This window comes from Neltuma alba, unplaced genomic scaffold (genome assembly GCF_004799145.2).
Source record: "Neltuma alba isolate B1F8T4 unplaced genomic scaffold, ASM479914v2 tig00013162_pilon, whole genome shotgun sequence".
Lineage (NCBI taxonomy): Eukaryota > Viridiplantae > Streptophyta > Magnoliopsida > Fabales > Fabaceae > Neltuma > Neltuma alba.
In genome coordinates, this window is record NW_021637473.1 from 13,225 (window position 1) to 34,958 (window position 21,734).

Here is a 21,734-nt window from a genome sequence, read left to right on the forward strand (position 1 = left end):
ACAATTAAATAGAAGCTGCATAGTTTAAGGAAGAAAGAGAGAAGTATAACTTGGAATAAATTAAGTGCATCGTATCAGAAATGTCTGGATATGTTTATTATTTCTCCTGAAATATATTATGTAAGTGCCGTATAGAGATATTCAAGAAGCAGATATTACATTAGTCTAGAATTCTAAAAGTGAAGCATATGGTAGTTATAATTGAATATTGCTGATCAGACGTATAGTTGTCGGAAAGAAGATTGCAGAGCCGTGGAGACAGCAAGCCAACCATTTTGAGAAGGATGAACATTGTCCCAGAAGATTGACTCCTCTGCTTTCTCACATACTTTGTATTGCTTCTCTCCTTTCTTATCCACGATCCCACATCCCCCTCCTTTCAAACCCACACAACATGGCTCTAATGGATTCATCAACGTTGGATTTCCTGTAAAACAGAACAAATTTAAGATAAATTATGACGGAAGTCTTCTGTTCCTAAATATAAGAGCTAGATAACTAATTTATGAAAATTATATTAGATAAATTAGTTATTTATAAATAATAAGTGTTGGTTTTCTTAAAATATTCTTTGTCTTTTAACCATTTGTGCTGACTCTCATTGGCACTTCAAATCTCAGGATCAGTTAGGATCGACTTGAAAAAAAAAAAAAAGCACTTTTACTAGGAGGTAAATATGAGGTAGAAGCTTCATTATAAAATTGCCATTTTTTTCCCCCCCAAAGTGAAGGCAAACTGGCTCTTCAATTTTTTCCCTTCATTTTCAGAAACAGATAACGACAATTACTTATATATAGATACAACATACTACTAATCAAAATAAATCGTGAGAATTAAAGAACAGAGAAAGTTGGAGAACAGACCAGCACGTTTTTTCTGCAAGGTAGTAATAGTGTTGAGGAAGGCACTATAGAGATCTAGAGTTATGAAAACAGGTTTTCCTGAAGCTGATGATTGATTCCTGTTCAGGTCTTTTACTTTCTGAACAAGTAGATTGTTGTGATAATTTGCCAGTGTGTTTGCTTCATCACTGCAATTCTGATATGAAGAAGTCACTGATTCAAGTGGCAAACATCCCAAAGGTGCCACTAACCCTACTGCTATTTTGTTCACTCCCAGACTGTGAATTCTTTCCAGATTCACTGAAATTTGATTCACAAGTGACTCAGCAAAGGCTGGTAAATCCTGGAACAGGAAAATGCATAATTTAGAGTTTTTTTTCCCTCTTAATGCAATATCTAATATCTGATACTAATGGATGAGATGATTCGAGTATTATCGAACTCAGGTATAACTATGTCTTGCCAATAAATAGTTTGAGTTTTTGATTGAGTTCTTAGTAAGTTGCACTTGAGCACTCTGTAAAAAGGGAAATTGCAGGAATCCAATGCATTATCACAAGTTAATTTTTTCAAACTTAATTTCCAATAGAAACTTTATTGTAAGCAGATTACATATATTTTCTCATACTTTTAAAATTTTAAAACAAAAAACTCTTTTTTTTTTTTTTGGGTAAAGGTTAAGCATTTTTTCCTATGCTTTGCATAAATCTAATGCAATAGCTAAACTTTCATAGCTTATGAATAACAAAAACATGCATCAGATTCTATCATATTAAATATAGATACTGATATAGGTAAAATTCGTGTAATTTCAACAACACTCGTATACACATATAGAACATTTGTGTAGTATACTTTTTTATCTTCAAGAACCAAAATAAAAAGTGAATGTGCAATTCTATTAAGAGATATCGGTGTTATTTTTTTTTCTTTAAAAGATATATGTATGTTTTATTATTTTAAAAAAATGTGATTTTAATAAAATTTATCAAAAGATCTCCATAATTTGTACCTCTACTTTAGAAAAGATCAGAAGGTATATAAAAGTTATTTATTCTTCTTCACTCTAAGTAGCTTAACTACCTATCAAACTCAGACAAAATAAAATATTATGTGTAGCAAATCAACTATCAACAAAACGGCGTTAACAGTGAGAAACACAAGTAGCTTAACAAACTATAAATCAAACTCAAACAATACGATATTTACAATACGACATCAGTTTTTTTCAAACGATTTTTTAGGATCTTATTTGACTTCACTGACTAAACTTGTAAACTATACTCCTTCGGTCCTTAATATAAAATCCATTTAACTAATTTAATTAGATCAAGAAAGTTACGTAAGTTAGTTAATTATAAGAAATATGATACATTTTTCCTAAAACACTATAATCATCTTTCTTAATACCTCCTTTCCCTCTTCTACTTGATTATGGTTGAGAGAGTATTCATATGGGTAATTTAGAAAAATGATAAATATGATAAATGAGTTTTATATTTAGGACCAAAACTAACTCAATAATTGGGTCCTATATTAAGAACCGGAGGAGTATTATTTAATATCATTTTGTCTTTTTCTCAAAAAAAAATACAATACAATATTTTCAATCAAGAAGCTCAATATTTTCAGGTCTCGTGAATAATCATGTTAAAAAGCTTTCTCTTAATAGAGGTCGAACCCACCTGGAATCTGAATTAACGGATAGCCAATGATGTTGGGAAAAATCTTCTTCCCAATAGGGAGCCAACCCGCCAATGATATTAGATGATTTATCATACAACAATAATAACAAGTCTAACTAATACGTATGATTAACAAGAGTATTCTAGAAAATTTAATTTATATTTGTTATAAATAACAAATTTAACAAATTTTCTTAATTTACTTAAATTAATGAGTGGGAGTAGCACTACTACCTTCGATCGATCCTAATTATAAGAGCTAGTTGACTAATTTGAGGAGATTAAAGAAATAAGTTAAGTTAGTTATTTGTAATAAATATATGTTGTCTTTCCTAAAATATCCTTACTAATTAAATTTTATTAGCTAGAACTACTATTATTAGAGGGACTACCTTAGGAAAAAAACGCATAAATATGAGAGACAAAGTGGATCGAGGTCTTATAATTAAAACTAAAATAAAAGTTAAACGAGGTCTTTTATTAAGGATTAGAAGTAGTATCTTATAACTGACATGAAAAGCTCTCTATGGCTAACTGATGTAAAAAGTCCTCCCTACAGTAGTTATCTTTTCAAAAGATTTCATGTTACTATCTGTCTAATTTACCTCACCCAAATGATTTACCCTAAAACATGGGGAAAAAAAAAAGGTAAATATAGAAATCACTTAAACCAATACTCACCTTGGTGGATCCATTTTTGACTAAGAAAGTGTCATAATCATTGGAAGCAGCATTGACAAGAGCAATGGAGGATTGAAGGTCTTGTTTGGTGAACACATTTTGTTGAAGTAACTGTTGGAACAAGTCAATTTGGGTGGTGACGTTTGGTCCATCCACCATTGTCTGAAACACACCAGTCCCTCCATGACCAAAGTTCATCCCATTTCCTATCACTGATTGGTTCACAGACTTCCTTTGTTCATATGGCACTGGTGATGTTATGTTCATATACGAAGCTGCTTGAAGCCATACACATACATTCATAAATACATACATGCACACGTACTATTATTTGTCATGAATGTTTCAAATAAAACATGGCTTTCGATTCTTAATATAAGAGCTGAACAATTAATTTAGAAAGATTAAAAAAATTAATTAAATTACATATTTGTAACAAAAAGTGTAATGACTTTTTAAATTACCCTTATTCAATTATGTACAATAGAATTAAACTTGGGTGGAAATATTTTACAATCAATAGGAATATTATTGAGAATACATTGTAAAATTAGGAGACAAAATGGATTGGGATTATATATTTAAGATTGTCAATCAGCTCTTCTATTTAGGACCAAAGGTAGTAAAAGTTTGACTTTGACTTCTATTGCTGGTGATGTGTTCATAAACGAAGTTCCTTGAAGCCACACATATACATCCATATATACGTGCGTGCCTAGGTATGTATATACACATGAATATGAAGAAGCACGGGTGATGCATGATTGGTTAAAAACAATATGAGCATATATGTTTAGTTTGACGTTGAAAATAATAAAAATTATAATTTTTGTAAAATTATGCAGACTTTGCTTGTTTGAAAGCAAACATAGAGACGAGTTCATTTTTTGTGTGTGTGAAAGGGATAATAACACAAAATTTTCTGAAAAGATTATAATTATCTTTCTAATATATATGCAAACCAAATATGAATGCTATATTTTCCTTGTTATTTCAACTTGTCTGGCTTCACTTTTCGTCCAAAAAATTCCATGCCTTTCACACATATTGATTTAGTTTGATCTATTTTCAAAACTTACAAATACATTTTTTTAAGAAAACTTAAAATAAACTACATGTAAATCCATTAATGCTTGTTAATTTTATAGAGGTTATTCGTTTTATTTTAAGAATATAAACAAAATTTTGCGTGCATTGGTCTTCTTTTCTATCTTCGGAGAAAGATTGTGCATATCTTTAAAATAGAGATAGAGCAAAGATTTATATAAATTCAATAAAAATGTTGATAGAAAGTTATATACTTATTTTTATTTCACAAAAAAAAAGTTTGGATGTGATTTAAACATAATAACTGTAAAGCATTGATTGGCAAAGAAGAAGAAAAAAGAGTGGAACGTATACTTTATTTTGTTTAAATAATTAAGAAGTCAAACAACGGCCAACCAGTCAAATTAATTGAGGAAAACAGTACAAGACAATTAAAGCTTTTGTCCTTCAGATAGCCAAAGCAATCAATGAAGTAATAAATTCATGTCCATCACCCGTGAAATGAAACCCGTTTCCCTCCTTACATATCTAGTTTGATAAGATCGTTTGGTGAAGAAAATAAAACTGCTACCAGTTTAGTTGATTCGTGAAAACAGAGATTTTTTTTTTAAACTAGAAAAGGAGGAAGAAGAGAGAATAGGGGATTTGATATTTGTTTTTATGAAACTGAGTACAAAATTATATGAGTGAAATTTTTGGATTGAGAAGAGTTTGATGCATCTCAAGTTTAAATTACTTCCTCTAATTCTAAATGTAAAAACTAGATTATGATTTGCAGATATTAAAGATTAGTTAAATTTGGATAATTATTTATAAAAATTATGACTTGATTTTTTTAAATACACTTTTAATAGTTTGTATTGGAAAGTAATGAAAAACCTCCTTAATTGAGATCTTATATTTCTTATATTTAAAATTAAGGTCTTGTTAAAAAGGTATACAAAAAACAATTGTAAAAAAATATAAAATTTTCTTCTAAATTTTTTTGTAGATAGATGAGGGAGATGGAGTGTTTAATTTCAAATTTTCAGAAAAGAAAATTAAATTACCTAAATAATCAGAGAGAACACGACCATCACAGAACCTGCCGGCCGGTGTACCGGGAAAAGTGACGCCGTAGGGAGGCTTGAATGACGGAGAGTTTAAGAAATTGCCGGTGTCCACATAGGAATCTCCAAAAACAAACAGCTTTTTCTCTGATCCTTCGATCACTGCAACATAAATTCAGGCAAATAAAACCACATAATCAATAACATGCTCATGTGAATATATATATATATATATATATATATATATAACTGACGCTTTTGGGATATATTTTCAGTATTACCAGTGAAAATGGCAGAGAGACTAAGCAAGACAAGAAGAGAGAGAAGAGTCTGATAAGTTTGGTTCGCCATTGATGATGCTTCAGAAACAGAAGATGATGATGTTTGAGGAGTTGGAACTTTATGGCTATGCTTTATATATGTGAAAAGGTTAAGAGGCTTTATATTTAATGGGGTGAGGGGAGGGAGATAGACAATTTTTTTTTCTCTGGCTGGGAGATAGACAAATATTAATTGTGCATATCTGCATTAATCAGGTCATATATATACACATATAGATATTCTGCAAAGACTAATTAATTATTGAATTGTCAGCATCAAATTTTTGAAGAGGTTTGTTTTTTTTTTTTTGAGCAAAGTTTGTTTTTATTTTTTTATAAGCATTAATTTGGATTTGTATAATCATTTAATGCATTTCTTCTTCTTCTTCTTTTTTCTTTTTGATTTTTACTTCTAATTGACTATATGTTTCTCTCTTTTTTTCCCTGCTCATTCTCCCTCCCATTTACCCTTCATGTAAATAAGGCAATCTAGGAAAATAAGTTGTATTTTTTTTAACCTATTTATTGTCTTTAACCAATTTTTTTAACCAACTTCTTGAATTGGGTAATATAATCATTTAATGCTTATATTTTGAACTAGAAGTAGTGTATAATTAATGGGTTATTATTCAGAAGGAATTCATTTTTCTGGGGCTTATGTTTGTTGCTCTTTCGTTAATAGAAGTTACATTCAAAGAAGATTAATTAAAATGTTCGGAGCTTTTGCTCAAAAAAGCAAAAATGTTCTGAGCCACCTCATACCAGCTCTAGGCCTCCAATAGCAATGTTCTTAGAATTGGATTGGGAGACTAGAGTACGGGTTTAAGGTTTCTATTTTGGGGCAAAATTAACAATATTTGTTCAAATCTAGTTTACATTAAGATTATATTAAAGGTATTTGTTGTTTATTCTAAATCGCCAAAATCGTTTAATATGTCAGATTAATTGTTCAACTAAACGTGCCAAGCTTCTATAATGAACCAAAACTACTAATAAATCTCTCTCTCTCTCTCTCACATAAAACTCTGAAAAAATAGTCAAAAGATAAATAAAAAGCACAAAAAAATAGTTTTGAATTATTGAATTTTTTTAAAAAAATAAAAAACCAATTCAAGATTGTTTTCCCACTAATTTTTATCAGTTTTAATGGGTTTAACCAATTTTCTACCCGTTCACTTTTTGGCTTGTCCTGGTAGTATTTTGTATAGTCCTACTTCTTGAACTACCCAGTTCAATCCAATCTCACGGCATTGTCCAATATCAAGAATAGAATAGGATATATGAATAGAGGTTCAAGATTTAAGTCCTTCTAATTACTCCTCCGGTCCTTATTATAAGACTAAATTTGACTTTTTATTTGGTCTTAATTATAAGACCCAATCCATTTTCTCTCTTATATTTATGCATTTTTTTCCAAGATAATCCTTCTAATAATGATAGTTTTAGCCAATATACTTAATTAGCAAGGATATTTTAGGAATAACAACACTTATTTATTATAAATAACCAACTTAACTTACTTCCTTAATCTCCTCAAATAAGTCAATTGGGTCTTATAATTAGGATCGGAGGAGTATATTATAAGATCTCATCAGCCAACTAACATGCTTGATAGTGGGCAATCAACATTTCTTTTGGTTCAAGAAAAGTTTATGAGTTGAGATTTTGGGGGCTCAAGATTAAAACAAAATCTCACAGAACAAGGAATGGTTAATTCAAACTATGTGTGACAATTTTGTGAATTTAATTACCTATTATAGTTAGGAAAAATTGGGGATAAATCCCCTATTAAAAATTTAATTGGCAAATAGGACCAAAGAATTTTGTGCAACTTAATTTCTTTTATATGCAACTTATCTTTCCTTGTGTGCAATGTATCTTTCTTTGTATGCAATGATCTTTCTTTGTGTGATGTGCAACTCAATTTCTCTTTGCGCAAATAAAATTTTCTTATGTGCAAATCATCTTCTTTATATGCAAACTAATTTCTTATATCCAAATAATGTTTGTGCAAACTATCTTCCATTTATGTAACTTATCATCATTTGTATGCAACTAATCTTTCCTTATGCAATCAATCATCTTAGGTTCCATTTTCCAATTAAATTTTTAATGAGAGATTTATCCCTAATTTTCTCTTATGGTTAATCCAGAAGTTGCTTTTCTATGCACAAGAAATCAAGTTGTTCTGAATATGATTTTTCAAAGCAAATAATATTGATCGGTTTGTCATATATTTATGAGGAATCCATTAATTTTACATTCAATATGATCAATATATTTTTCTTTAACTCCTATAATTTTAGAAAACAGAAAGGTCCACTATGGGTTGATACGGGCGACCTAACAAGGTTAGATGGTAGATGAAAGTGGTGAGTCATATATCGTGTCTCTAAGTTGTCAAATTATTTTTTTTATGTTTGGAAAACAATTTCTTTAATATTTGTTACTACTTGAACAATAATCTGATAAGGGTACAAGAAAAAAAAACAAATAATATCAATACGAAAATTGGGATTATGAATTATAAAATGGAGTCAAGATAGAAACTGGTTCAAGAAAAGGACGATGGGGAAGGTGAAGAAATTAAGGTGCAAATTAACTTCCCTTCTTTTTGGCAGATTCGCTCATAATGGTAAGTAATTTGGACTAAGACGCCACTCTACTCGAAGGTGCTTTGCAGAAGGAAAGGTAATTCGCATATAAGTTGTTAAATTTGTTTGAAAATATGAAAATTTTTAAATTTACCCACATTCAAAACTATTGATTACATGTTGAAAGGCCAAAAAAAACAAGAAGAAGAAGAATGTATCAAATTTTAATTTGGGGCAACCTTAAAAAAATATACTTCCTTTTATCCTAAATATAAAAACTAGTTATTAAAAAAATATCCTTTCTCTTATCATAAATATAAAAACTAGTTATTTCTCATATTTATTATTTTTTGACAAACTAATTTACTTGACTTATAAATTGATATATTAATTAATATTACACAGGATATTTTAAAAGAAAAAGCAAAAATTGGGGATAAATACCCCATTGAAAAATTAATTAGCAAATGGAACCTAGAAAGATCAGTTACACAAAAAGAAAATCAGTTGCGCACACATGGAAGATCAGTTGCTTAAACACAGAAGATCACTTGCACACAATAAAAGTTCACTTGTACAAGTTCTTTAGATTCCATTTGCTAATTAATTTCTTAATGGGTATTTTTCTCGAATTTTCCTTAGAAAAAATCATATCAAATTTGTTATAATTAACTAATTATTTGGCTTCTTTAATCGATCCAAATAACTTAAATAGTTTTTATATTAAGTATAATAATTAATACATTGATGACTTATAATAAGAACCACTCATTTCTTCTAGAAATTGTCCTGCAATAAGTGGGGTATATCTATTACATGAGGAAATAAGGAACAGTAAGGAAGTTGTGAGGATCATTCCAACCCCAACCATTTATCGTCCCTCATGACAAGGGAAAATTGTAGCGAGTCCCAAAAGCCACGGCAACAAATCCAGCTTAAAGTTGGCACCTTTGTCAGCTAGATTTCGCTTTCAGCTTGAACACTACAAATTCTAGTGTCACCAAAAGGCATAGCATGCTTGAAAAGTAGACGCTGGAAAAGGGTCAGAAATAGAGCCCGAGCATTAAATGCCAATTGTTTGGAACCTATAAATACATCACAAACAACAAAAGAGCCTGTAGCTTTGATTATAAATGCTGTGTTTCCATTAACCATGCATCCCAAACATCCTTAACATTGGTAAATAGAACCCTAATGAAACATGCTGCTAGCTCCATCCCTCTCATTGTAATGAATATTCGGATGCACTCATTATATGAAGCCTGGGCAGACTGGCCCCTCGGAAAGACCAAGGCGAACTTCCATTCCATGATGCATGTCCGGTGGCCGGAAAGATTCAGATTCTCGGGGATCTGCAGGCAACAAAAATGAAACTGAGAATGGGGGAGACAGGGAAAAACAGTGCTGTGATTAGAATGGAGAGCAATATATCACTGTCCTAATATTTTAGTAATCATTTAGTTCTAAGGGAAAGACTGCACTTTAGATGTTTTGTTTCCAAAAACAAAAGGGGGAAAAAGTGACAAATGAAGAATTGCCTAACAATCTAGAATGCCACAGTAACATTTTCAATCCTCACAGTCTTTCTCATCTCTTATTTACCCATAGCGTTGAAATGTAGACAATCCTTTATTCAGAGGGTCGAGAAACTTGGAAACTTCAATAAGTAAATAAACTACAAGCAAACGAAACAAAAAAGATGTGGGCTGATTATATTATTACCATTAAGATAATCCTCAAAACAAATGTGATCAAGAGTTCCGGTATAAGCTTCTAAACCCAGCACCGAAGATGGAATAGCTCCTGGAGGTCTCTGGAATCTACGAGGGACAGTAGCAATAAGCACATAAAATATGCAGACAAAAGCCACTAATAAGATGGAGCCCATACGAGGAACTGGTGTAAGGATGACAAATCACGGCAAATAGCCAAGACAAGTACAGCATAAAAAAATCACGCGAGAATTAATTCCAACCCACTTAATCTTTCTTTGCAGAGCAACCAACGCTTGTTTTCTACGGTTTAGCGTTTTTCTTTTCATTCAGATAAAGACAAATGACCCTTATATACCTTAAACTCACAAGCGCAGTGCTTACTTCGAGAACAAAGAAGGTGAAATATGCAAAGCTTTCAACTCAGACAATATGGTAACATTACTGGCTACTGCCCCACCCACGGGCAGAAGTCAACAGTTCTGCCAGGCTAAGGCTGCCAGACCATGGAAGTTTCAAGGCAGAAATATCTTAACTGCCATGCCAGGACGCATCTCACTGGCCAAGAATTAGGTCATGTGTGGGCCTGTAGGACTTAGTGCAAAGACAAGGCCCTATATCAGCTCATATGGTTTCACCACTTCTTACAATGGCAAATTGCAGACAGTATGAATCCACAATAGCCATAAAAATGAATTTATCAGAACTCAAAAGCCACAATTCCTTCTCTAACCACGCTAAAAGAATATTCACGTTCTCTAATTCTCGATGCTTCTGGAATTAGGACACATGCTTTTGTATCCAATTTCAGTATCTTGTTTTAAGAATAGAAGAGTACAATTTGGCAGGATTCCTTCTTTTAATCTTTAATTTGATGCGGAGAATGAGATGATATTAAATAAAAACCTGTCAAATTATAAATCACATACAACATACATATGTTTTAGCGGAAAATTCAGGGTTAGACATAACATTCCAAAGACAGGCAATAGAACAACACATATTTCACATTAGAAGAAAATTCAATTTAAATTAGCTGTCCAAACAAGGGTCACATGAGCATATGGATACATTTCAGAAGAATCTATATTTTCAAGAAAAGATACAGCATCATTGGAAAAATACAGATTAAAGACCTGCTATGGGAAACATCGAATAACTATCCCAAGATGCAATTTGACACTTCAAAATATTTCTATATCAGTATATTATTGGCAGAGGATGCATTCAGAAAAACTGGAAAGTATTTGTTCACGAGAGTTTGTATTTTGTAATGTAGATTAATTTAAGTCACGTAAACTTAATTGACTTGAAATCCCATTTAACTCACCATTCTGATTAATGTGAATCAACCTTATATAATAAGGCTCTCTTCCACATGCACCAAAGAACAGAACATTATTAACCCACAATGCCATAGGTTTGATATTCTTCACATGTTAATCATTGCTTTATAAGAATATAAACAAGTTGTCGTATAAATTTTTGTATCATGTCTTATTGCCCTATACCATGTGGTTTCTTATTGCCTCGAGTTTATGTTTGCCTCACAGAAACAGCAGGGGTTTGAAAGGGCACAGAGTTAGGCACGATCAAGTTCACAAACACCAGTAAATCAAAAATAGATTAAGGATGGGAAGAAGCTACAGTTTCAACTGAACAAACTTAATCAGGTTCGTACCACTAAAACAAAAATAGTGGGGCCATGGAGAGGGGCCTACAAGGACCGACTAGACAACATATCCTTGCCCTTGCCAGCTATCAGTTCCAAAAAAAAAAAAAAAAAATTCAGAAGAAACTAATTGCTTCAGATACACGCTACAACAAGTTCAAAAGACACCATCAATATCGTACCTAGAAAGTATTTGCCTGTCCAGGTCCATCTTCAGTGGAAAAGCAGACCCATATGTATTGATAATGCACTTCCTCTTCATTGTTTCCTGTGTTCGCCTTACCTAAAAATAACACAGCGTAGAAACTTTATTAGAGAGTAAACCATGATCAATACCAAGACTTCTACAATTTCCATCAGAAAAAACAGGCAAGCACAATTGACATTACTACACTTTGTGGTCTATTTCAACCCCAATGGTTAATAATAATCAGAAATTTCCAACTTTTCAAACCACCAAGTTCTTCATAACAATGATTGAAGTAAGTTGCAACAATAGAAAGCCTATTTGCAGAGAAAATCTCAATAGGGAACAAATCAACGACATTCAAATTATATTGAACCAGCAAAAGCCCAGATAAAAGGGGAAAAAGTGGGTCATATGAAAATCCAGCTGTGACCCAGGTGATACAGCTACAAAACCCCAGCAAACTGATAATCGGAACTTCCAACACAGCATCCCATCAAAGAATTCCAGAGTAAGAGAAGAGAAAATGATTACGGATTTTTGAGCGGATTCAAGGGGATGAGATCCAATGATGTCACTCTTGATGCCCTGAAGTCCAGAACGAAGGGTGTCATTTTGGAGCCCTCCAATTTGGTGTGTGATGTTCTTTGGCACTCCCTCCATGTTTGCGTCTTCTGCCTCTGCAACTAGTCAGCTCAGCACAAGCTTCTGTATCAAGCAAAGAAAAAGCAAAAATGAACATTGATTTACGAATTATTTATTGGTTGAGAAAGGAAGCCAATGACATCGTCTTTTATTCTTGCTGCTCAATTCAACCTCAGCCCCAGGGTGAACATTGATTTATCATTGCTCTTACAATTTACACGAGTTCAAGGGACTCTAGCAATAAAGTTCATGTCAACTCACTTAAATTTTCTCATAGGTCTAGCTTAAAGCAAGAAATTTCACATCCTCAAAGGCTCAAATCACAAGCTTAATGGCCTTGATTTTGTTGCTAGTAACTCAGAAGTAAGAGATGATTCTTGGGGGGAAAAATGGGATCTAACAGTAGCTTGTCAAAATCAGATGTCAGCAGGAATGTCTTTTATTGCTAGAGCTCGAATCAAGTGGCTAGATGAGTATGGATTTGTAGAGATCCCAAGTTCAAATTCTTAACACTTCCCAATGCATCAATATGGAAAAAGGGATTGTTCTTGACACAATAAGTAGAGCGCAAATTCACTCTACAAAGGTGTTACAATACAAGAAAGACTTCCCCCAAGATTTAAAATTCACCTAGCTCCCACAGAAATAATTAGAAATCATTGAAGCTTGTGTTTTATTGAAATTTACACTACACCCATCTTCCTCCATAAATCTTGTCCGTGGACCACCAAATCCAAGAGGCTTTTACCACAAGAGCATGCCATGGAATACTCAACACTCAACAACTAAGGTCTTATTCAAAACTTAGCTTTAAATTTAGATTAAAATATATTTCCCTTTTCACCCTTCAAATAAAAAATGATAGACATTAAGCTAACAATCAACAGCTATATCACCCACCCAATATAACTCCAAAGCACCATTTTTCAACACACTGGCAGCCCTGAGCACAGAAATATCTCCCAAAGAGTCTAAATGCCTTCAATGAAAAACAGTACAGAGGCTGGTTCGGAGATATAATCAGTTGATGCAAGAATGGAGAAATCAAAATGAAAAAAATAGAACAGGGTCACCTCACGGTTGCCATTCGGCATGCACTAATGGAATGGTTTGCTGTTGTGGACTGAAGCTTTAGTAAAATAAGCGAAAGAAACATAAAAGGAGAACACTGAAGGAAAGAAATGGCTCCACCACTAAGTTACTAAAACTTATCAATCAAATTATTGGCTGTGAGGGAGTTGGGATACTGGGCCCAAAAACTCTAATGCCCGCAACAGAACTAAAAAGACTTCAACCCTTGAACTTCCGGATAAGAATAAACTCAATTTTACTTGGATTTTCGTACGTATCATAAGGTTAACACAAAGGAAAACAGAACACCAAAATATTGACATACTAGGAGAATGAAATTCCGTAGAAGATTTCTCCAAGCAAGAAGGCCTATGGTTTATAAAATGATTACTCAGTTGAACCAAAACACGCATAACTGAAGCCTTAAAAGTCGAGTACTTGGCTCCTTCTCCAGCAAACGGACCTCAAATATAAAATGCCCACATCTTATGAGAAAAAATAGTCAACCGAGGTTGCTCTAAATGTTAAGCGCGTCGTCTCATCCTCTGTTAATCAGATCGATAAAATGAACGCCTTACCCTCAAAGCGAACATAAGGTAGCAGAATCAGAAAGCTTTCACCATAACTAGAAACAGAAAATAATCATCGCACATTTGTCTTCCCACAATTTAGAAGCAAAATACACAATCAACGTTATCAACAGAAAGAATGCGATGAAAACAGGAAAACAAAGCAAAAGTAAACCAAAACGATGACCTTACCGATGTTCTTCTGTATCAAGAAACTCCACACTTGGACCTGGCTTCGCGATGGTGAAGACGATGGCTGCTTAAACAACCAAAAAAAAAAAAAAAAAAAACCAAAAAAAAGAAATTTTATGGAAAGTAATTTATTATTTAAAATTTTATAAACAAATAAAACTATTTTATTATCCTAAAATTGATTGAGTATTTACTAGTTTTCATATTTTATAATATTTCCATGTATATTCTTTCTTTTTATTTTTTGCATATAGTACATTTAATTATTGTTAATAATTTAATCAAGTTAAATTATAAAAATTGTTAGAAATATAATTTTTATTTATATTTAAAAAAATTGAACATCTTAAAAAAAATTTTAAGAATGATTTTCCCAAAAACGTATTTTTTTTGAATTTGAAAAACTATAATAAACAAGAACAGTATACCTTTATGCCTAGAAGAATGAATTCATAGGGAAATATATTTAACAGTTAAATCATAAAACTATTCTTTTCATATCATAGAGTGAAAAACTCTTTATTATTTTGTATAAAAACTATCATTGTCTTTTGTTTATATATTAAACAAAACCTACCAATGAACTAGCTTAGTGACTTGTAAAAACTTTTGTATATATAGTAAACTAAACCTATCAATGAGCTAGCTTAGTGACTTGTAAAAACTAAAAGCTAACATGCATAAATATGTTTTAGTTGTATATGCTGAAAGTGAAATGTGAAAATATAATTGGTAAACTTGGCCGGTTTAGTTCATAAAATAATAAGGAGTGGAATGGAATGATAGAAAATGATATGGAATGTTGATTACAAAATGAATCTGTTTTGTATGATGTTAAAGATATTGGATATTTTTTTAAAAGTTAACGTGCAAATTTGTCAAGTTTAAAATCGTAATAATTTTGTCCTACTGTTAAAAAGTTAATATTGACTGTTAACATTAATTGTTTCCCACTAATGCACTCCTTCCTCTGTTCATGTGGGATTAGCCTCTTGCTTCCTCCAGCGGGCAGCTGATATGTACGTCGTGAGGAATATAGAATGAAGTTCTTTACCATGCTTCAAGAGATGTTTAACCGCCAATCTGAACCCATGCCACAGGAATCAAGCTTGGAGAACTATTTTGGGTTTACTTTGTTGGAAAATTTTGGAATGCTAGAGACAAACGGCTGTTTGCTAATGCTTCCTCTTTCACGGTGCAAGGAAGTGAACCAAGTCTTAGCATTAGCACATCTATCATCATAAATTAAAATTTTTCTATGAAACTAAAGCTATTACCTTGCTAGTTTCTTTAGCTTTTGTTTTCTCCTATGTATAGCTGATTTGCAGCCTAGTGTCAATTTCGTAAACCAAATGCTGACTCTGTATTCTTTCTATGAAATTATACTCCTAATTTCACTCAAAACACGGGTTGAAAACTTCTAGCCGTAAATGTTGAAAGGCCAGTATAAAACTAATTATAAATATATGTAAAATTATTAGCAATTAATTAATACACATATTAACAATTAATTAATATATATTATTAATTATGTTGGTAAAAAATATTATTAACAATTTTATTTTTTCAAATTAAAATATATCATAAAATCTATCTTTTATGTAATTATCATATTAACTTATGTCTTTTTTAGTAATTTGTATATATAAAAAGTGTTTCTGATAACAACTATTCAAACACTCTCATTTCTTAGAATCACTTTTTCACAAAATCTATTCTTCACAAAATCTATTCTCCCCATAATCTATTCTCCAGAAGTTATTATCCAAATCATAGTTTGGTTTCATCCAAACACTCCCTAAAACCATTACTTTGCTAGGTTCTTTAGCTTTTGTTTTCTCCTATGTATAGCTGATTTGCAGCCTAGTGTCAATTTCGTAAACCAAATGCTGACTCTGTATTCTTTCTATGAAATTATACTCCTCATTTCACTTAAAACACGGGTTGAAAACTTCTAGCTAGTTGTAAATGTTGAAAGGCCAGTGTAAAACTAGTTGAATCCTACTTTATTATATTGCAGTTGTTCTTCTAAATATAAAAATATACAGACAAATATCACATCATAACTCGAAATATACAGAGATATATATATATATATATATATCAATAATTAATGTAACGCATTTCCAGGCAAACAACTTACTTTGGAGATGGATTATGCCAGGTCCTGTCGAATTCAGCCTACATAAGTTAAAAGAAAAATTTGAGAGCACCAAAACTGGATCCCTGAAAACAGGCAGAATGGCATACGCCAATTATTTCCTTAAATATTACAAATCCTTCCCTAACATGATAAGAAGCTGCTTTGCACTCCATGTTACATCAACAATTCTATGAAGAGGAGTAGCAATATCTTCTGCCATAGTCATCATAAGGGCTCTGCTTTCTGCAACATTCCGGATTTAAGGTATTAGACTACAGAATAGAAATTGTGTAGATAATGAAACTGTGCATAAATGATGTATGCATTAATTTTAAAAAAGCATTTATCTTTACCATTATTATCAATATGGCTTGTTGATATCCCTTAAAATGTTCACAACATAACTCGATTAACCAGAAAAGAATATTAAATAGGAATATCACAACCTCCAAACACAAGGGATGGGGTCACCACTTTAGTGAAATAATACCTCCGGGCCTACCAGCCAAAGATCAAGTTTGAGGAACTGAGATCAAGCTAAGCATTATTAATATTCACTTCCCAACCTAAGGAAGCGTGTGGGAAATAATGGGGTTTCTGTTGTGATCTTTTTCTGACATTAATTAGCTAGTTTACGCTATCCTTACTATTCTATCTTGGCATGCATCTCACATATAGGTTGTTTTCTATCTTATCGTGTATCTTCCCTTCATTTACTTGTGTGTCTTTCCTCCATATAGAAAAATAATTCAGAGAAACTAGAACCCTGAAAATCTTCATAATCTAATAATTCTTAATGCATATTTTGCAATTTTCTTTTAGCTTGGATTTTATGATTCCAGGTGTTTTAGAGCCATTAATTTAAAAATTTTGATGCCCAATGGGTTAAAGTTCTCTCTCTTTCACAGCTAATATTGTACTTGTTTGCAGTAGTTCTGAAATTGGCCAAAATTTTAAGAAGTTAATAAAGAGAAGAAAATGTTCACAAACCTGGTATCTTACTGAAATGAAACAAGGACAAAGACGCAAGAGTCTTGAACTCAAGATCCCCACTCTGCAGTATTCCTTTCATCTGATAGATGATGGCTGGGAATGCAGGAAGGGGTGAACCAGAATTACTTAGTACAGAAAGTCTGGAACTAAGCCATGTGACTGTTAATAAGCATATCTTCACCAAATCAAGGTATCTAGAGGCTAAACATCTTGAAATGTTCTTCAAAAATGGGCTTTCTCCATCACCAATCAACAATTCTAACAACTTCATCAGCCACTCTTGGTTCTTTTCTTCTTCATCTTCCTACAGTTTCATTTAAAATATCAGCCAAGTTACATCATGTGAATTGTGCAAGCAAAAAAGATTCCAATGACAGTGCTAAAATGTTCTGCATAAGAATCAATATTTCTGGAAGCTTGAGTGCTAGTTTCATTTGGTCAATGAAACAAGCATACAACTGCAATAGCTGAAGGAGTGCATAACGAAATTTAGCTATCTAGACGCTGAGGTAAGCATTATAAGATTGAAACAAAAATTGTAGCAATAAATGCAAACTGGAAGGTTAAAAATTCATGTTAATTATGAAAAGAAATAAATCACATAATTGTGACATTAGCACTCATTATTACATGCATAATACAAAAACCTCCGCGAGTCATTGCAATAGTTACTTATATTGTTAATATAATTGGGGAAAAGGCCATGAGAGACAAGCAGATAACTTTGGAAAGCAAACACACCAATGATATTATGCCCTCTTCTTCATGCTCACAAGAATTGACTGCTGAACTGTCATTTTCATCTTCATTTTGCTTTAAAATGTTAGCCTTGGCTTGTTTCTTTCCTTTGAAAGCAAAAAGTCCTTTCAAAATAAGCAGTGCCCTGCAACACTTTTCTTGAACCTTGTCATCATATAAGCTGGCATCAAGAGCAACTGCAATGGCATTCACAGCCTCCTCTCTGTATACGCAATGCATTGGAGGCTGAGTCTTCAGATAGAAGTTGTCCTAGCCAATTACAGAGATCAGATTTCATACATCACAGGTTGGAAAGAGGACATAATGGAAAGACACCAAATTTTAGCGATAACTTTTATTGAATAACTTCTCTTTTAGCCGTCAATGTGTAATTTTCATCTTTAATTTTGCAAACTCAGTTGCTTGATGATATTGCTTTCTTGCACGTCAAGTCTACTTGCATGTCATTTAGGGTGTGTTTGGATTAGCGGTTGAAAAACTGACTTTTATTCCATCTGACTTTTGCAAATATGAGTTGGAGTAAAAGTCAGTTAGTGTAATGTGATTTATATTTGGATTGATATTTATAAAAAATCAGTTTAAAAAGTTAAAACCTATTTAGATGATTAATAGAAAAGTAAGTTTGGACAAAACATAAATATTACTATTTTACTGAATCGTAATGTTTTATATTATATATTTTTAATGTGATAATAGTTAAAAAATAAATAAAATTATAAATATAAAATAAAAATGTTATACATATATAACGTAATAATTCTAAAAAGTATTAAAATTAAAATTAGACAAATAAAATAATAAATATTTGTTGGAAAAATTATAAATACTAAAGAAATTATTTTAATAAAAATTATATAAAATAAGTAATTTAAGGAAATAAAATAATATAACAACGTTTAAAATGAATAACTATATATATAAATAATATTATCCCAAAACTACGTCTGTACTAATAGGACACAGGACGTAGGCAAGACAACAAAGAAGCATGAGGGTTGAGGAGTAAGGACAAAAATGGAAGAACAAATAAGAAAAACAGAATGGGGGATGAGACGCCAGGAGCGGTGTGATAAAAAGGCAACCAAAAATGGCGTTGAAAAAAAAAAAGTTACTTTTGGCATAGGTCAATATCGAAAAACGCCAATCCAAACGAGAGAAATTATAAAAAATAGTGTCCACCGTGGCTTTTGAAGTTTGCACCATGCTTTTCTCTAAGCTACCGGCAATTCCAACATGCTCGTAGTTGATGCAAGTAATTAATTAGAAAGGTCATTACTTTCCGATATCTAGCTTATATCATTTAAGAAATTGTGAGAGATTAGGACACTCGTTCCCAAGATACCTACATTGAATGCGCTAGGATTTTTATGTTGCCCAATCCATTTATGCTTTTCATGTCAGAACAGTCAAGATTGTTTCTGACAGTACAAGAAAAATGACATTGAATGAATGTGATGGGGAAACCAGAATAAGGCTTTCAAGAGTATTGGCACTTACCAGTAAATCAAGGTGCAACAGAAGAACAGCAACAAGGGGTTTTTGATGGAGAGAAGAATTCTGAAGATACAAAAGTAGAACATCCATAGTGTTCAATAAATCCGGACCAGCAAAGCCACTTAAGAAGGAAATAACATCATTTCTGCAGCAAATGTATTAAAAAATAAAGTAATTTATAGCTGAAAATAACAATATTAGTGATTCTAAGAGCTATAATTATGCAGGAACTCAAATTCTAGTACTATATATACTAAAGTGCCCAAAGGAGTTACCCTCAACAATTTGTTCAACATGATGCCGCCATGATTTAAAAACTAAATAGCTCAATCATTTATCATATTAGACTTTTTAAAACCATTATGTTGATCTAAGAATTTCATCTTTAGACCAAGTGGTTCATCGACATGATATCGAAGTCTAATTGATCAAATAATTTAGAGCACAACCCCTGAGACCATAAGGCTATGGTAGTGTAAAGTACTATTTACCTTCGGCGGCTGTAAGACTCTATGGCATGCATTTCAATTCCAATGGGCTTTCACTTCGGCAACATGTCAGAGCTAAACAATACTTCATCCCTTGTTTAGTACTAGTACAGTAGTACTAAAGCGGTAATGATATGCGCAAGTCCATATGTGCATACGCCTTTTCTCAACTCATGTATCTACATCTTTCTTATTTTAAATTTGTTTTATAAAATTTTCCAATGGTAATGGTTATAAAGAAGATTAGACTTGCAACTTTAACCTTTTCAAGGTGCTTTGTATGGTACTCTACTTTAGATGAGTAAGAAATATTAAATTTATTTGCGTAACATGCGAAAATATATTTTGGAAGATAATAATGCTTTGTTTGCGTAAGATGCGCAAATATATTGCCTTAAACATTTAAAAATTTAAAGGTGGAAAAATACTGAGTTTAACAGCAGCTTTAATGAAGCAACATATGGAATGATAAGTGCTTAAAGAGTTAGAAGCGGTGGACAAAGGAGTTGATGAGAAAGAATATCATCAATTAAGGCAAGGCATTCAAACTGAGTTGTCGCTAACCCATCAAAGACACAGACTAGGATTCATGCTTTTCCATTTTCCGCAGATTAATGAATAAAAACAGAAAACATTAGGACTCAAAATCCTCTCCAATAAATAATTTATTTCATTTGTAAAGGGGAGCTAGAAAAATTGGGGCCTCAGTGTTTCCCTCTCTTACAGCTAGCGCTAGTGCAAAAGATCCAAACTAAAGCATTAATAGGAAAGAGACTTCCAAACGAGTGAGACCAACGGTAATATGATAAAATTTTAAATTAAAGGTGCCAGACAAAACCCAAGAAATTAGAAAATAATGATAATACTCACCTTGTAAGAGAAAATAATTCAGTAAGTAGCGAAATTGCAATTGTTCTTGGGGCAACATCCTCACTGCAAAGAAGCTGTAGAAGCCATTTTTTGTCAATGTTCCTCACGATCTGATATATGCAACTAGAATCTGCTTCACTGCAATTTACCAAGAGTGCCAAAACATGTGTTTTCTCTTCCACATTTCCCAATTCAAACCTCCTAAAAAGAAATGACAGAAACCCTATAGAGATGAGTTGTCTGACATAATTTCTTCTGTTTACTCCATTCAATGAAGTGATGAGACTCTCCAAATTAAAGACAGCAGCCTCTTCATGTTTCAGCTTATGGCTTTCTTTGTCCGCGATTTGAGAAGCAAAATCCAGTATGCGACTAAATTGTTCTGACTTCCAATTATCAATCAAACGCTTCAAAACAAGGTTAGTTAATGGCATGACAGCATGATCTAAACTATTTCCAGACACCGGGCAAGTTCTGTTTCCCTTTTCAAACCAGGCTTTGATTGCTGCTCGTTCAAAGGTTTGACCAGTTTCAAGGGTAGTCGGTTCCTCAAATAAAGTTCCAGTCAAAGGACAAATGAACTCCTGCGGAATAGTTGGAAAATATAACCCTGCAACAAAGTAGTTATGTTCTTCATTCACCACTTATCCCTTAAATGATGATAGAACAAGACATGATTTCTCATGGAGCTTAAATTAATGAAATGTAATTGTTTTTCACC

The 21,734-nt window shown here is 32.4% G+C and overlaps 3 protein-coding genes across 4 annotated transcripts; all 3 read right to left on the minus strand.

The window, feature by feature from the left end:
* Nucleotides 1-98: 98 nt before the first annotated feature.
* LOC114734944 (GDSL esterase/lipase At5g03610-like) lies at nucleotides 99-5,684 on the minus strand. 2 transcript variants are annotated; one of them, XM_028922589.1, is made up of 5 exons: nucleotides 5,586-5,684; nucleotides 5,305-5,466; nucleotides 3,209-3,483; nucleotides 864-1,185; nucleotides 99-427 (listed from the first exon to the last, which is right to left on the minus strand). In XM_028922589.1, exons 1-5 carry the CDS (start codon nucleotides 5,653-5,655, stop codon nucleotides 216-218), a joined length of 1,041 nt encoding a protein of 346 aa, XP_028778422.1. In that variant the 5' UTR covers nucleotides 5,656-5,684; the 3' UTR covers nucleotides 99-215. The 2 variants fall into 2 exon arrangements, with proteins under 2 accessions (XP_028778422.1, XP_028778421.1); XM_028922588.1 differs by having other exon boundaries at nucleotides 3,209-3,486.
* Nucleotides 5,685-8,970: 3,286 nt separating this feature from the next.
* On the minus strand, nucleotides 8,971-13,614 carry LOC114734940 (cyclin-B1-2-like). Its single transcript, XM_028922585.1, has 5 exons — nucleotides 13,335-13,614; nucleotides 12,324-12,497; nucleotides 11,785-11,885; nucleotides 9,941-10,038; nucleotides 8,971-9,570 (listed from the first exon to the last, which is right to left on the minus strand). The coding sequence occupies exons 2-5, from the start codon at nucleotides 12,450-12,452 to the stop codon at nucleotides 9,470-9,472; spliced, it is 429 nt and encodes a 142-aa protein (XP_028778418.1). The 5' UTR covers nucleotides 12,453-12,497; nucleotides 13,335-13,614; the 3' UTR covers nucleotides 8,971-9,469.
* Nucleotides 13,308-21,447, minus strand: LOC114734942 (uncharacterized). Its single transcript, XM_028922586.1, has 8 exons — nucleotides 21,014-21,447; nucleotides 19,659-19,800; nucleotides 18,144-18,410; nucleotides 17,400-17,706; nucleotides 16,541-16,652; nucleotides 16,410-16,447; nucleotides 14,267-14,330; nucleotides 13,308-13,413 (listed from the first exon to the last, which is right to left on the minus strand). Exons 1-8 carry the CDS (start codon nucleotides 21,445-21,447, stop codon nucleotides 13,308-13,310), a joined length of 1,470 nt encoding a protein of 489 aa, XP_028778419.1.
* Between the last annotated feature and the right edge of the window lie 287 nt (nucleotides 21,448-21,734).

Bases quoted from the DNA above. Each gene is read 5' to 3' on its own strand.
- LOC114734944 (XM_028922588.1), bottom strand. From the start codon at position 5,655: ATGGCGAACCAAACTTATCAGACTCTTCTCTCTCTTCTTGTCTTGCTT. The intron at 3,487-5,304 runs GTAATTTAATTT...TATGGCTTCAAG, and splicing joins TGTTCTCTCTGATTATTTAG to CAGCTTCGTATATGAACATA. The intron at 1,186-3,208 runs GTGAGTATTGGT...TTCCTGTTCCAG, and splicing joins TCAAAAATGGATCCACCAAG to GATTTACCAGCCTTTGCTGA.
- LOC114734940 (XM_028922585.1), bottom strand. From the start codon at position 12,452: ATGGAGGGAGTGCCAAAGAACATCACACACCAAATTGGAGGGCTCCAA. The intron at 11,886-12,323 runs GTAATCATTTTC...TGTTATTTTTAG, and splicing joins TTGAATCCGCTCAAAAATCC to GTAAGGCGAACACAGGAAAC. The intron at 10,039-11,784 runs GTACGATATTGA...TGTCCCTCGTAG, and splicing joins GACAGGCAAATACTTTCTAG to ATTCCAGAGACCTCCAGGAG.
- LOC114734942 (XM_028922586.1), bottom strand. From the start codon at position 21,447: ATGCCATTAACTAACCTTGTTTTGAAGCGTTTGATTGATAATTGGAAG. The intron at 18,411-19,658 runs GTAAGTGCCAAT...GTAATTGGCTAG, and splicing joins TGTTGCACCTTGATTTACTG to GACAACTTCTATCTGAAGAC. The intron at 13,414-14,266 runs GTAAGGTCATCG...TTTTCATTGAAG, and splicing joins CTTGATACAGAAGAACATCG to GCATTTAGACTCTTTGGGAG.